The sequence below is a fragment of the Neofelis nebulosa genome, chromosome 11 (genome assembly GCF_028018385.1).
Source record: "Neofelis nebulosa isolate mNeoNeb1 chromosome 11, mNeoNeb1.pri, whole genome shotgun sequence".
Taxonomy (NCBI): Eukaryota; Metazoa; Chordata; class Mammalia; order Carnivora; family Felidae; genus Neofelis; species Neofelis nebulosa.
In genome coordinates this window covers 68874976-68891176 of record NC_080792.1, presented here as the reverse complement: position 1 = coordinate 68891176, position 16201 = coordinate 68874976, and the positions used below count along the sequence as shown (strand labels likewise).

At 50.3% G+C, this 16201-nt stretch overlaps 1 protein-coding gene across 4 annotated transcripts in view; it reads right to left on the bottom strand.

The window, feature by feature from the left end:
* Nucleotides 1-1348: 1348 nt before the first annotated feature.
* GRK3 (G protein-coupled receptor kinase 3) overlaps nt 1349-16201 on the bottom strand; it is a 130259-nt gene continuing 115406 nt past the window's right edge. For all 4 annotated transcript variants that reach the window (XM_058693093.1, XM_058693092.1, XM_058693091.1 and 1 more), the window contains 4 exons: nt 14898-15060; nt 11812-11948; nt 9044-9157; nt 1349-7838 (listed from right to left, as the gene is read on the bottom strand). In XM_058693093.1, the coding sequence (XP_058549076.1) occupies nt 7677-7838; nt 9044-9157; nt 11812-11948; nt 14898-15060 (576 nt within the window). In that variant the 3' untranslated portion in view covers nt 1349-7676. The remainder of the gene's footprint in view (nt 7839-9043; nt 9158-11811; nt 11949-14897; nt 15061-16201) is intronic.

Below are 16201 nucleotides of genomic sequence, written 5' to 3'. Positions count from 1 at the left end.
GGGGTTCTCAACTGGGGGGTGGCTTCGCCCCCACAAGGGACATTTGGCAATGTCTGGGGTTGTCCAGACTGGCTTGGGAGGGGTGTGGGCACTGACATCCAGCGAGTAGAGGCCGAGTGGTGCTCAACACCCTACAGTGCCCAGGACGTGTCGCTGTCCCCGCCAGAGACTGACCCAGCCCCAAACTTGCTGGGTCCGAGAAACGCTCTTCTGGTGCCTCTGGTGCCCACCTCTGGTGCCTGAGGAAGGGGAGGGCCCGGGGCTCCTGTCCTCTTCTGTCCTTGCCCATCGCGCTGCCATGGGGTCCACACCCCGCACGTCAGGGCAGGACTGGGAAGGGGGAGGGGGTGGGGGGTGCTGGGAATGCATGCTTTAGAAGGGAGAGCAGCAATTATCCGTGAGACAACGTGGAACAAGCCAGGGGACGTGGCAGGTGCTCCCTGTTTGCTTGCAAAGGGCCCCTCACATTCACCCTTAGTCGAAACTTGGATGTTTTTGGTTGGGATGGTCCCTTGGGCGCATCTAATCGAACGCTCGTAATTCAGGAACGAGAAAATCGCAGAGCGAACAGGTGGCCTAGAGCGGTCGGCTGGGAGTCGGGGGCCCAGCACTCACCCCGTCCTGCCGGGCCAGCAGCTCTCCAGAGCGGCCCTCGTTACAGGGCGCATCCGACCGAGGCCTCGGCTGCGTGCCACCCTCTGCCCACGGAGCGGACCACCCACTCCACAGCCGGGCCTCCGCACAACTCCTCTGACAAATGGTTTCGAATCGGCAAACACGAGCACATTCCGGGGAAACCAGATGGCTACACGAGTCCATCGTACTTTCCTTCTTTCCTGAACTGGCAACACACAGAACGTGCTTCCAGTTCAAGGACAGGAAACAGCCAGCCTACCCTCCACCTGTGGGCCCTCAGGCGGGCAGATGTGCCACACCACTTCCTTGGATTTTTGGTTTAAACTGACGTGCACCCTGGGGTCTCTCAGCTTGTCTCCGTGGGAGCAGGGATGGAGAGTAAGGGGTCTGCACTTCCGGGAGGGACTCCAAGGTCACCCTGAGAGTAAGCGGCGGTGGGGGGGGGGGTGGCAGGGGGAGTGCTGGGGTAGCCTAGACTAAGTGGGGAGGAGACTGTGCTCCAACACTCCAGATAACCACAGAAATGCAGTCCTCTTCCTCTTTATAAAATCGGCCCCTGTGTGGATCGTTCTCAAAACCAGGATTCGTTAAAAGGAGTCACTTCCTGACGTCTTAGCAGCTTGATAAAAAAAAAAAAAAAAACAAAAACGCAGTTTTGAATCAGGGGCGGGGGAGGGGGTTGGGGTGGGAGGACAGCACACCAGAGTAGAAATCTTTGTACAGATGCTTTTTATTGAGATTTTAGGTAAGCAGTTTATCAACATGGAAAACCAGCCTAGCTGCTCCAAAGTAACCGTGAAAGCCGGTGATCATTAAATGGACTGCACGTGCCTTGCACAGGGCGGGTGGCCGCAGGCGTGGAACAGCATCTCACGTGGGAGAGGACTTGAAACGTGCACTAGTTAGGCGTCTACTGGGGGCGGGCTATAGACTTCCACTGGCACGATCAACGGGAAGAGAGATCACACGGGAATTACATGGTGATTTTATAGGTAACGGTATCTAGATTTACAATAAGCCTGTAGAGCAACGCACAACAGGAAGCGAATTTCTTTCTTTCGGGATGTGACACTTTGCCAAGAATACAGTAAATACGTTACCGCGTTGGTGGCTGCCCAGCGAGGAAGACAGGCAGAGAGAAATGTCAGCATTGAGGAGGGACCCCTTCTCCCAGGGACCGGTCATTCCAGCTCACGTCAACCGGTCTGTCCACTCGAAAATAAGACCCCTTGCAAATACAACCTCTCGCAAAGTTTTAATCCTAGATGAGGGTGTTCGCCTTTATGATCCCGTTTTCCAAACCATTTGGAAGCAGTGAGGGGGCAGGGGAAAGTCACGTTCAAATGTGCAACTCCTTGGAAGTGGTGTTTTCAAACACAGCTGGCCATTCGTAACGAGTGCCGAGGGCGGACCTTTCCTTCGGTGCTTGGTAAGTCAGGTGCAACAGTCGCATCTCGGGGCAACAGCGAGACGGGTGGCGGGGATTCGGCACAATCGGACCAGGAAATGACGATCTGGGCTGAAGGATGATGGAACAGAAGGGACGTCTCCCTGCCCCGCTCGCTAGGACGAGGCCGTGGCTTTAGAACTGACATCAAAACGGAATCCCCCCGAACCGTGTTACTGAGACTCGTTTATGATGCAGCCAGTCTAGAAGAAAGCGTGTGGGGTACCTGTCAACGAGCAGGACGGCTTCTGAAGAGGTAGGTGAAAGCAGTATTTCATGGCAAGTTTGCTGTCAGATGTCGGCGCTACTCAGCACAGAGCAGCCGATAAGCTTTTGTTGAAAACAGTCCATGGCAGTGGGGACGGCTGTTGGCCCCATGTGGCTGTGCGCGTTATTTCCGCTTTAGCTTACGAGAAACAGAAAGGACTGCCTTTTCTTTAAATAACAAACTATACAAATAAAAAGGAGCAGAAATAAGGAATGCTTCGATGGAAAACAAACGTAAGGATTCAATAAATAATATAAAATGCTTTTGTGCTAAAATAGAACTCTGTTTTTATATATATATATATATATATATATTTGTATATGCAGTTTAGCAATCTTTATGTTACCCAGAAAAAGCCAAATCTATCATAATCATTTAAAACATAGAAAAATACAATTTAACAACAGAACTTAAAAAATGGCCAGTGTTTAGCTTACAAACCACATATAATATATACAGCATGGAATGTTAATCAACTGAGACACAAGAAAGAAATTAAATTTCAAGTCCTTTGTAATTACAAGTGCACGGTTAGAAATATTTCTCCATTCCCTACCCTTACATGAAAGACATTTTATAGTAGGACAAAATAAAATATGGGAGCAGAGTTAACAGTATTCAGAGATGATTTTGAGATGGTGGTATAAGAGAGTTTCCTCTAAGAATGCTGAGTTATTGAAACCTTAAAAGGCAGTTTTTATTCCTGTAGGTTTTTGATGAAATGCATATACTGTTAATCCATTTTCTGGTGTGTGTGTGTGTGTGTGTGTGTGTGTGTGTGTGTGTTTAAATAAAGGTAATTTAACATTTGGGGTGCTGCATTTATTGGTCAGTGCTCCCCGGCCACGTCAGTGAGTGTCTGGGCATTGGGCATTTCCAGGGTTGGGGGGCATCCCTGTCCCTCAGCTGTAAAACAGCAGGTCTATTAGTTTTTGAGAGTGAAAGAAATCTAAAGTCCATTACGACCTGAGGAAATCGTATTATTTTAGAGTTCAACTTTCATTAATTCGACAGGAAAAAACTTATTTGAATGCAGCCTGGGTAAAAAGAAAAAATGCATATTTGTATGAATTCAAGTAATTAATTCAGATCTCTCGGGGCAACTTTTCGTGGGAGGGAAAATCAGGTTAGATCTTTCGGAAAAAACGTTTTCAAATTTAAACTATTAAAAGCTCACTCTACGGATCGTTATTAAGTAATCTCTAACCCAACGTGGGGCTTGAACTTGCAACCCCGAGATCAAGAGTCGCGTGCTCTGCCGACGGAGCCAGCCAGGCACCCAGTATCCAAGCTCCTCCAGAAGTGAGCATGGCTTAAACAGCAAGTCTGGTGCTGTTATTCTGGGAGGCTTCCTGTGGCTTCAATGGATGTGCGACAACGTCTGCAGCTGGCCACATGGCCCTGGGGACAGCCACCCAGACCCTGCGTCTGGCCCTCTGGGGAGCAGCAAGGCATGGCCAAATAGGGTGTTAGCTCTGGGTGCTGTGCAGAGTCCTGATGGAAAGCCAATGGCCTATTTATAAGTTCAGAGGCTCCATAACTGAAAATAAAGTGGCCGTGTCTCACCATAATTACTGTTCAACTCCTGTTTCAAGGAGGGAAAGAATCAGCCAGCTTTAACTCGGGCGTTTGCACGGTGCTTGGTGTAAAGGTTGTTGAGTTTTGACCTGCAAGGTAACGTCTTCCTTCCTTTGCCCCATTCCCACCACTGCCCTTGTCTGGGGGGGCGGCGCCCAATCCACTCACCCCTCCAGCCCACAGCCCCCCCAGCCACCACCTGCCAGACTCCAGTGAAGCCCCACCTCCTCTCCGGGCACAAACGTGTCAGTCCTTAGGGGTGGAGAGGAGGTCATTCATCATGCGTCTCTGGATGACCCAGAAACCCTTCCCTGAACACTACTGAGAAAAAAACCCACGTGTGATGAAGTCTTACAAGATAAGTCTTATCTTAATGCCAGCGCATTTGAAAGTATGTTTTCTAGATTTGCATCGCGTGAAAGAGGTCCAGCTTTGAGAACCTGGTTTTCTTCCTGACATGAAGTCGATTCCGTCAAAAAGGCAAATGCTGTGATTGAACTGGTGCAACTACAAATGCGAAATGAAATTTTTTAAATCATCAGAGAAAAACCGCTCTTCGATCTTTTCTCGTGTAGGTAAAGCTGTCAATTGGTAAAGGGTGTATTTTTCAATGGCCAGTGAGGGCCTTAACACGATGGTTTCTGATATCCGTGTGGCGCATTTCAAATCACAAATCGAGCTCAGTCTTGCTTCAAACAGATGGTTGCGTGTTGTCGCTGTGGTCTTTCTGGAGCTGGAAGGCTGCTGTCCTCCACGGCTGGCCCTTCTTCCCCACGGATCCTGAAATCGTAATGTCAGTGAACTGGCCAATCATTTCCATTAGCACGGAACCAGCGAATTGCTGTAAGTTTTGCTGAAAACTCCTACTTCCACAGGAGACAGAAGAAAAAACCACGACCCCCCAAGGCCATGAAGGAGCGATTGCACCAGTGAGAGTATTGTGGCTTAAAAAAATAACCTTGGACTCACTCAAGTTTTTCATGGATTCCATACATGTTGTATAGCAGCTGGAGGTAAGATCATCTTTGTTTTTAGACTTTGCCCTTTTCATTCCCTTGATTTATGAAATCAAGACATTGTAACTTTATAAAAATATTACCAACTTTATCTTCCTTGGATAATGAGAAAATGTGTGAATTTCGTCCTTTTGAATGGTCCACACGTAGGAAGGGTCAAACGTCTAGGAATGATGTGACACTCTTAAAACCTTCGGAAACAGCCAAGTATGCCAAGACTTCTAAACCAGCAGCTTGGGGCACCTGGGTGGCTCAGTCGGTTGGGCATCTGACTTCGGCTCAGGTCACGATCTTGCGGTTCGTGAGTTCGAGCCCTGTGTTGGGCTCTGTGCTGACAGCTGGGAGCCTGGAGCCTGGTTCCGATTCTCTGTCTCCTTCTCTCTCTGCCCCTCCCCCGCTTGTGCCGTCTCTTTCATGCGCAAAAATAAATAAACATTAAAAAAAATAATAATGAAATAAACCAGCGGCTTTCTTTGGCCATGCAAGGCCATGCAGGCACAAGGCGCTGGCACAGAAGGGTCCCGGAGGTGTCTTCTGTCTGGCAGCGGAGAAACTGGCCCCATCAGGACGCCTGCGGGGGCAGGTGCAGGTAGGAGACAGGCCAGACAAGACCCCAGCACTGGGAATTAAGGTTGAGGCAAAAGGGCTCTCAGGTGATTTCCCAATTCACGTTTCCCTTCTAAAAGGCAGATGAACCTTCTGTTCTACTCTGGAGCGAAAAAGGTATCTTTCAAACAGCTGCACACTGGCGTGGCTGACACGCTCAGGTCTGAAAGGGGAGACGCTAAGCCCAGCCCCTCGAGGAGTCTGTGCCCGAGGGCCTTGACTGTCGAGCGGGGACTCGGGGCGCAGCGAACTGTAAGTGCTCAGCGCATGGGAGCCTGCAACGGGGCTGGTGACAGCAGGGACAGCTGTCGTTAACCACAGTCGGGAAGGCGCTCACCCTTTGCGAGGAACAACTACTTTTCTGTTGCTGGCAGTTTTTTGGGTTTTGTTTTTGTTCTGAAAACAGAATTTGAACGTCAGTCTTCCCTTTTAGACCAGGGGAAGGCATGTAACTAGGGCACCCCTCCTCCTCTACTGGCAAGAGCGGAGTAGAATGGATATGCTCATGTAGACCCCAACTGGTAGCTGAGACGGGTAAGGAACCTCCAGATTTCTTTTCCAAAGCAACTCCTATGAAATGAAACACGTTCTGTAATTATCTTCCAAACTCTCCAAACAGAATTTCATTAAAAAGTACTCACTTTCCCAATGAGCACAGGACCCAGAGATTTGGACCCACTGAAAATATCGAGGGCAGGATGCAGACAGCTGTGATCGGTTGCTGGTACTGTTAGTAGTTAACTTAGAAACATACAACGAGACTGTACTAAGAAGACAGATATGTGGACTTTAAAAAAATTATTGTTATTATTTTTAGTCTGATGACAGAGAGGACTGCACTGGGAAAATCACTGCTTCTTACAGCCCAGCATTTATTTGGGGCGTGAAAAGGGCGCAGGGCGCGTGGCGGGAGAGCAAGCCGGGGGTGGGGGGAGATGACAAGATGCCTCCGGGATCAGGGGAAGGGCCTTTCCCCTCCCCTGCTGTGTCGGGCGTGGGGCGACCCACCCGGGGGAGCAAAGTACTACTCACTAACGACAGGCCAAGGTCGACAGGAAAGTCAACAGATGCGGTTAGCCCATCTGGACACATTCATTCTTCAGCATCCTTTAGTCAATGAAATTCACTGTAAGTTATGCTACGACGTGAAACGGAGCGATTCTTTCCTTCCTGTACACACCCGTTATGGATACGTGTCCTGAGGGCAGGCAGAAGGAACCGGAACGAGCGCGTCCTGGAACCGCTTACTGTCGGAACCCTAGACAGACCCGCCCCCCAGCAGCCGTGTGCACCCAGACATGTGAAAGTGCTATGTGTTTATTTGAACATGTCTGAGAAACCGCTGTTGCCCCGGAAGCCAAAACCCCATGGCCTCGCCTTCACAGCCCGCCAGGCCTTCCCACGATCCGCTGTGGGACGGATCCGCTGTGGAACGCCCTCAGTGACGAGCGACGGCCACGTCCTCTGAGGGCACACTCCCTCTGTTCCCTGTGGGAGGCAGGCTGGTACCTGTGGTTCCGCACACACGGTGGGGGGCCCAAGTGCAGCCTTCTCGGCAAGTATCTTCGGCTTTCAGCCCCGGGCAACGAGAGGTGGGTGTACCCACATCCTGCCCTACGGCCTTGTGGACCAGGCACGGGGGAAAGTGGCACGTGGAACGAGGCAGCGCCCGGGCCATTCGTGCCCGATGCGGCAGAGGGCTGCGCTCCATCCTGGCAAGCGCAAGATGTGTCTGACGGTCAGACGTACAGATCGAAGGGATGGGCAGGAATCATTCCAAGTTCTAAATTCATAGATACCCAAACCGGGACGCGACGAAGGAAAAGAACTTTCGCTTGTTTCTTCAGTAGTTTCGAGCGTGGACAGATGTGATGCAGAGGGAGGCACTCGGGGGGAGGGGGGTGTGTACAGGGGGGTTGGCCGGCCCCATGCCGACAGCGGTCAGAGCTCTTACTGGGAGCACTTCAGCGTCCTGGGTCCTCCCGGCCGTGGAGGGGCCCTAGGGACACGGGGACCGAACCTCCGACCCCCGGACTTCTCCAAAAGGCTCCATCTCAAGGGCTGAAAACCCTCGGCACGGGCTTCCTTGCGGCCCTGTCTCCCCAGGACCCTCCTGCCCTGGGTGTCAGAGGCCATTGCTGTTCCTGTGACAGAGGGGAGGCTTGGACAGCTCAACCACGCTGGAGCGGGACTTGTTGAGGAACTTGGGGGCGCGTCTCAACAGCCGCTGGGCCTCCGTAAACGTTTCGGTCAGCTCCTTCTTCCACTGCACAAACTCGGGGTCGCTCTGCACAGAGACACAAAGGGAGAAGCTGCCACAGGCTGGCCCATCCTGCCGACAGCCGGGGTGCCTCTGGCAACGACAGTGACGTGCTACTCTCCGGCCCGCGGCGGCCTGCATCACTGCGGGCCACACGGGCGGCCTCCTCCAGGGCCTCCCGCAGGAAGCAGGGCCAGGCCGGTGAAGCCCCTCGGGCGCTCCTGATCCCCACCCCGAAGCACCGCCGGTGATCAGACATGACCTCCGATTTCTGATTTCTAAACTCAAGTCTGTAAAATAATACCTGAGGGGGAGCTCTGACAGATTAACCAGCACCTTCACACGGGCCCTGTGGCGGTGAAGTTACTCAACACACGGCCTGGGCATCTACTGCTGGTTTCTCCCTCTAAATATGCTCTCGTGCACACCCCCCCCGCCCCCACTCACCCACGCACACCCCACCACCCTCCACACCCGAGACACCCCCCCCCACGCCTACACACATACCATACACCCCCACCTCCCACCCGCACCTACGCGTGCACACACACGTACACACACACACACCAGCACCTCAGAGGAATTAAATTTGGGCTACGGTAGAACTTTGGAGCGAGAAGGACGGCATTCCCCCTTAGAGGAGTCACTTTGGTATCTTGCATTTGATTAAACATCCAAGCCTCAGCCTCAAACATGCTGAAAGAGGAGAACCTGGAGACCAGGGGCGCCTGGGTGGCTCAGTCAGTTGAGTGTCTGACTTGGGCTCCAGTCAGGAACTCATGGTTTGTGAGTTCGAGCCCCACACGGGGCTCTGCACTGACAAGGCTGGGCCTCCTCGGGATTCTCTCTTTCTCTCCCTCTCTTTCTCCTTCTCTCTCTGCCTTTCCCCTGCTCATCCTCTTTCAAAATAAATAAACTTAAAAAAAAAAGAACTGGGAGACTCGATGACAAATAGACCCCTAGTAAACAGTGGACAGTTTCCAGATAGGGCAATCCAATTACTCCACAGTCTTCCCCTCCTGCCATTTTCTGACTTTCATATCTTTGACGGTAACTGTTAATTTGCTGAGCTCCTGGTACCCCGGGGCTTTCCTGCTAAGTAAGTGATAAAGCATGGATTTAAGCAGAGGTTTCATACCCAGGCAGCCATCTTCACTGGACATATGTATAGCTGCCCAAGCTTGCACCTAAGGGACACGTTTTTTAAAAAAAAAAAAAACCAAAAAACTCACCTCGCATTGCAAGACAAATTGCTTCCCTCCTTTTATCCTCAACAAAATGCATTTCTTGTCTTTAATCTGAGTTTCTTCCACAGACAGAATCTGTTCCATCGTCAGTAAATTTTGCTAGCCATAAAAAAAAAAAAAATGACAAATTACTTCACACTATTTCCCAACTTCTTCCATTCAATGGATAAATAATACGGAAAACTATCAGCTCAGAAGTAAAAAAAAAAAAAAATCAGTCTTTTTCTTTCTTTGAGGATATTCTAGAAGCGAGGGGGAATGGCTACAAAGAAACACGCACAAAATTTAAACTACGGCATCTCGGAGGAAACGGCAAAGAAAGGAACATCTCGATAACTCTCACGCAGAATTGATTTCTGAGCGGCCGTGAGTCACACGTACCCTCTCTGTGTCGCACGCCCATCTGAATTCTACCGACCAGGCTGTAAGCAGACAATGAAGCACCGTGTGACTTACGTGAGCAAATGGGGCGGGCTGTTTTTGACACAGCAGCCCAGGGAAGGTCTAGCAATGTTGGCTTATAAGCTAATGATTTTTCGCAAATATCAAAATGATGTAATAAATCCAGGTGACATCCTTAAAAGATGGTCACACCGGGTCTATAAGAGGATGGCCTAAGGTGACTGCTATAGGGTCATGAGTACCTGACCGTTTAATGTTTTTTTGGATAAATACTCCAGGAATCCTAAATGAAAAGCACCATCGTGGAGGCTCACGTTTTATATTACCTGATTTATACCTACGAACCTATCCATCCATATACACCTAGACAGCTCTCAAACAGCACGCTACACATTGACTCTCTTGAAAGCAAGCTAACTTACTAATCCCATGTGTTTAAAAAAAGGGAAGATTTTTTTTCTTAAAGTTTTCAAATATCCTGAAAAGTGAGACAATTTCCTTTCAGTGTGCGCCACAGAGACTGCCCAGTAGACAGCAGAATTCAGTTGACCCTGGGACAACACGGGTTTGAACCGTGTGGGTCCACTTCCGCACGGATATGGTTTCTTTTTTTTTTTTCCCCAGGAAATACAGGACAGGTCTGTAAATGCATTTTCTCTCATGATTTTCTTTTCTTTTTTTTTTTTTTTTTTTTAATTTTTTTTCAACGTTTTTTATTTATTTTTGGGACAGAGAGAGACAGAGCATGAACGGGGGAGGGGCAGAGAGAGAGGGAGACACAGAATCAGAAACAGGCTCCAGGCTCCGAGCCATCAGCCCAGAGCCTGACGCGGGGCTCGAACTCACGGACCGCGAGATCGTGACCTGGCTGAAGTCGGACGCTTAACCGACTGCGCCACCCAGGCGCCCCTCTCATGATTTTCTTAATAACGTTTTGTTTCTTCTTGCTGACTCTATTGTAAGAATACAGCATATAAGACATATAACAGGCAAATTTTGTGTTAATCAGCTGTTTACGTCATCGGTAAGCCTTCTGGTCAACAGCAGGCTATTAGTAGTTCTTTGGGGGGAGTCAAAAGTTATATGTGGGTTGTTGACTGTATGAGGGGCCAACAGCCCTGACCCCAACCCCCATCGTTTAAGGGTTAACTGTAAATACGTCATATGCCCAGGGCCACTCATTATCTGGAAAGATTACGTCGTACTAATATACATGAATTATAGCTTGGGTGCTGAGTTTATAGATTTGTGAAATACATATACTATATGTAACACATATCTATAGTATAATATTATATAACATAATACATATTATGTAATACCAGCACCTGAGTTATAATTCAGGACCCCCAGAGACTTAGTACTTCATAGCCCAGATGTACTGGCTTTGGAAGACAGCCCCCTGGCACTGGTAATGGTGAGAAGGTCTTGTGCATTTGAACGGGATGTGATGTTCGACAGCAGTCACTCATAATTCAGCAGCCACTTTACCCACAGGGATTTTAAAAAGTCCAACAAACAAGATTAGAGGTCACTCTTTTCTGTACTTCTCACCACTGGACAACTGATGGGCAGTGTTCGGACACATACAACACATCGACTATACGTGAGACCCCCGTCCTGCTTCCTTGGCCCCAGAAGCCGAGCCACTCCCTCCCCGAGAGCAGAAGTGTCCCTTACGCCTGGGCTGCCAGCTCCGGACAAGCCCTCCACTCCTCACACAGTAGGCGCTTAATAAATGCTGCCTGCCTTGCTTAAAGGGACAGTGGGGATCAGAAATTTCTTTCTACCTTGTTCACAAACATGAGCCCTCGAAACGACCCGAGGGTATCTTCCTGCTTACGGAATGGAAGTCACTTAGAATTTTCCAACAAAACGGACACCGGAGGAAGTGTGGCGGGGTGACCTCACCTCTGCGCCCAGCATCCCGGCTCGCTGCATTTGGGCCTGACGAGGGGAGGCCCCGTAAAGGGGAGACTGGGTACAGGCAGACCCACAACTGTTGGGCTGTGTCATGGGCGTTGGATCTTCTTCTCTGAGCTCTGGATTTACATGCCTCCGTCTGACTCCAAGGTCCGAGATTCTTTTTTCCCCCCCTCTTTTTTGACCTACCTGACTGCTCTCTAGCCCTTCTTCAAACCTGGCTGTTTTGACCTCTCACGTTCTATTTTCAGATGTTACAAAATCCTTCCTTGACTCGAGGGTTAAAAGCTAAAGTCTGAACACCAAAATCTCACGTGGGCAGGTTAAAACAGTTACGCGGAGCTTCGCGGCGTATTCCCTGCGACACGAGAGCCATGTGGCACTCGGGACGCTGGAAGCACGTGCTGGTGACGGCACTTCAGACTCACCCGGGACTCTCCCTCTCCTCTCCATTCAAGTCTGTTTGGAAAGAGGTAAAAATAGCGACGCTGCCACTGAGTCAGGAATGGGTTCCCCAGTTTTAGCATGTAGCCATGCATGATGCAGTCTTTTCCCAGAGCGTAATCTGAGGAATATAAAATAGCCACGAATTAAATGGGCTCCGAAACAGATCGCCCGTGTTATTCTCAGAAACAACAACAACAACAGAAGAATGGCACACTCTTTGGAAAAGTCAAGTTTCTATGAGTGGAAACATGTCCCGTAAACCATTATCTCGGGATCACAAGGACGGGTCTCTTTGGCTCTCTGCTGACGTCGTAAGTGGCTGTTCCTCAATATTCGGATTCGTCTGTGATGTTCCCTGACTGCTCAGAGAGGACAGAGGTTTGTTCCCAAACTATTCTTTCGTTACGCGTGACAGCAAGAATGGGAGAGTAGAGAGGAGTTCGATTCGAGTGCTGCCCAAAGTACCTCTGCCTTTACGTGGGCCTGGGGTTCTCCCTTCAATCCTGTGAATAATAATAAGGAACTTACCAAGCAGCCGAGGTAACACGAGGATCAAAACTGCTTACTCCTTAAGGTTGTATTTATGCCTCAAATGCATGGTTACGCAGACAGACCAACTCACACTCATGCTGAGTCCTGATCACGCTGTTAGAATGAAATACTGTCTTTTGCTCTTTGGTTAAAGGTTCATTTTAAGTGGCTGGCTTTGACTCTTTAGAGGCTTTCGTGACTGGGCTAAAGCTCACTCTCTCTTTTTCCTATTCCTTCCACAGCTACGAAGGGAACGCCTGTTCTGGGCACGCTGGGTGCCACAGGAGACAGGACTCCTGGCCTCAGGGAGCTATGGTCCTCACAGGAGACCCCGAGGATGAACAGATAAGTAATACCCACATAGCGGCGCACGCAGGAGGGAAAAGAACCAAGGAGGGAGGGGACGAGGGGATCGGGTGGGCTCCCTGGAGTTGTCATTTTAATGGAAAATTGTTTGCGCTGCGAAAGTATATCGATGGTGGAAGCCTCGCGGGTCGACTTCAGAGACCTAAGCCTAGACTGTACTGCTCTGTACAGTGACTGGAGATCTTCAACCAAGATCCAGCGATGCCCACATCAATCGCTTGTATATGAGGGTAAATTCGCTAATCTGCTAGACACTCTGATTGCAGCTCTCGCTACAATGAGACACTTGGGCAAGGTCATTCAGGTCCCTTTTGTCTGGGTCCACTCTGTCAAGATCCTAGTGACATCATGGCCCTCCCGGGAGCAAATTACCATGGATGTGACCTGCCATGTAAAATTTGCTACAGCAGGGGCACCTGGGTGGCTCAGTCGGTTAAGCATCCGACTTCGGCTCAGGTCAGGATCTCACGGCTGGTGGGTTCGAGCCCCGCATCGGGCTCTGTGCTGACGGCTCGGAGCCTGGAGCCTGTTTCGGATTCTGTATCTCCCTCTCTCTCTCTGCGCCTTCCCCACTCACACTCTGTCTCTCCGTCTCTTAAAATCTATATAAACGTTAAAAAAAATTTTTTTTAATTTGCTACAGCAAAGAGTCCAGAGTGATGTCCATGGACGCACGTGCTAAGGAGCAGCTTAGAGATGAAGCCTGCCTCCCTGGAGGACGGAGGGGAGCACACTTACGGGGCTCTACTGCTCCCATGGTGTGTACTCAGGTGGCTTTTACGTAAGGAGGGATTCATCCAGGCTCGGGCATGCTTTTCTGGGCAGGTGGTGGATGCTACTGGCAAACTCTCAACGGGACGAATGAGCCTGGATCAAGATGCCCCCCTTCAAGCAACTGAGAACAGAATGGAGTTGGTTCCGGTCATTCCTGTCATATAACGTCAGCCTCAGAGACAGTCTTTGCCCGGAGCTAAAGTGAAATGATGTCATCCCCATCAACCACAACAGATTCAGACATCCAAAATTCATAAAGTCCGCGGAAAAGCAAGAGTGCCCACGTTCGCTGAATTAAGAACGGCTGATTGGTCTGATACTTGGCATCGTGCGTGCAACTCTGGATATCCCCCATCGGGCACTCAAATATTGTAAATAAAAAGGCACTTTGGTGGGGCGCCGGGGTGGTTCAGTTAAGCGTCCGACTTCGGCTCAGGTCATGATCTCACAGTTCGTGGGTTCGAGCCCCGCGTCGGGCTCTGTGCCGACAGCTCAGAGCCTGGAGCCCGCTTCAGAGTCTGTGTCTCCCTCTCTCTCTCTGCCCCTCCCCTGTTCATGCTCTGTCTCTGTCTCAAAAATAAAAAATAAACAGTTAAAAAAAAATTAAAAAAAAAAAAGGCGGTTTGGTAACTTTATTGCTGTTTTTTTTTTTTTTCAAAATTTTTTTTTTTTAACGTTTATTTATTTTTGAGACAGAGAGAGACAGAGCATGAATGGGGGAGGGTTAGAGAGAGGGAGACACAGAATCCGAAACAGGCTCCAGGCTCTGAGCTGTCGGCACAGAGCCCGACATGGGGCTCAAACTCACGGACCGTGAGATCGTGACCTGAGCCGAAGTTGGCCGCTTAACCGACTGAGCCACCCAGGCGCCCACTTTATTGCTGTTTGTAAAGTAACTGTAATTATATCCATTGACATCTCTTGACAAGTGATATGTGTGCCAAGTTCCCCACCCGAACCCACATACTTTGAGAAACGGAAACGTAGGCCCTTTGCTCAAAAATTATTAAGGACGCCAAGATGGTGGCCGCAGAGTGTTCAGCCCAGGGGGGTGCCCTCTGAGGCGGCCCAGGTCACACTCCCATGAAGCCGGGCCTGCTCCTGACACCGTACGAGTTTTCAAGGAAGACACTTGTCAGCTCACCCTCAACTCCAAGATCAGAGGACTCACTGTCACAATGATGCTGACCGTCTTTATTTATACGTTGACTAAAGGCTTTGAAATATTATACTGCACTTTTCCAAGCCACATAGAACTATTTATGGCACCCACCCCCCTCCCCCTCCCCGCCACCCCTGGAAAGTACTTTATGGCCCAAATACTTTTTCAGCTTTACAAGAAATTTTAAGAAATTCATCGCATTGGAAATACTTTGAGACGCGCTGGCTATTTTACCTTCTTCGTGTCCGAGCTGCTTATTTTTAGCTCTCTTCCTGGCCTCGATTTTATCCGTGTCTGCATTTACTGCTTCATAAACGGTTTCTGCTACTTCCAGCTGCCAGCGCTCGGAGATCACCAAGGGGAAGTTCTTGTAGAGATCTTGGTCGCAATCAAGAAGCTTATTATTTTAAGAAATCAAGACAGGTACGATTTAACATCCTTAGCAAGGCAACAGATTCAGAAGTATCCTATCTGTGCGTGGGAGGTCAACTGGCCACACGCCCCTGCTCATCCCGAGCAACATCGTCCTCAGCTCTTGGCCACGAAGCACGAAAACCACACTGATCGGAGCTCCTAGTTTAGGCACGGACTACCTGTCGGGAGGCTTGGAGAGGCTACCTCGGGGAAACCTGGGCGTCCAAACCAGTCACAAGGGACAAAACCAAGGCTCGGGAAGTTGCCTGAATGGCCCAAAGTCACTCAGCTGGTAAGTGCAGATGTGAGCCCGGTCTGCGGGACTCCAGAGCCTCGATTATGGTTTACAAAACGTAAAGTATGAGGACCCCTTTTTAACCCCAAAAATGTCTCTGGGCTGCCACATCGTAGCCGTCTTATTTTTGGCACTCTTTCGTGGACAGTAGTACACGTGATGGTGACAAAACTCTATTGTGACGGCAGTAATCCTTTTAAAGGACCCTGTTGCCCCAAGCCTGGCCGTGAAGCGGTACTTAAGCCTCTGACTCGAACGTCCGTCCAGGCTGCAGACGCCACCTGGTGGGGCACGCGTCTGGGCACTGGCTGCACCACGGTCCCCCAGGGCGGCCATCGCACCAGACCACAGAAGTGGCCTGGGCCCTCTCGGCTTCCCCTTCGCCCAAGCTCCCCTTCCCGGGAAGCTGGTCCTGACCGCCCCTCCTTCCCGACACAGCCAGTTCCAACCGGCTGCCACTCCTTGGTCCCAGTGCCCTCGGTCTCCGGTTTCCCTCCTCTCCCCAGCAATCTTCCCATCATCCTCCAGCCACGTATCTGCCACTTCTGTCCCCGTGCCCCACTGGCTGCAGTTCTGCGTGTCCCTAGCTACAGCTCCTCACAGGTGCGTGCGCTTGCAGGGCTGAGGCCTGCTATGGGGGGCGGGGGGCGGGGGAGAGCTGCTTGGTAGGAAAAGTGAGGGGGGAGCTTACACAACCAGGGTATAATGAGGCAGCTGAGCTGAGATGGGGAGGTCCTGGGGGAAGCTGGGGAGGTGGGGGCAGACATGAGCCGACATGTGGTGATACGCTCTGACTTAGCACCCTGAAAAGGATGATTTTCTCCCATGA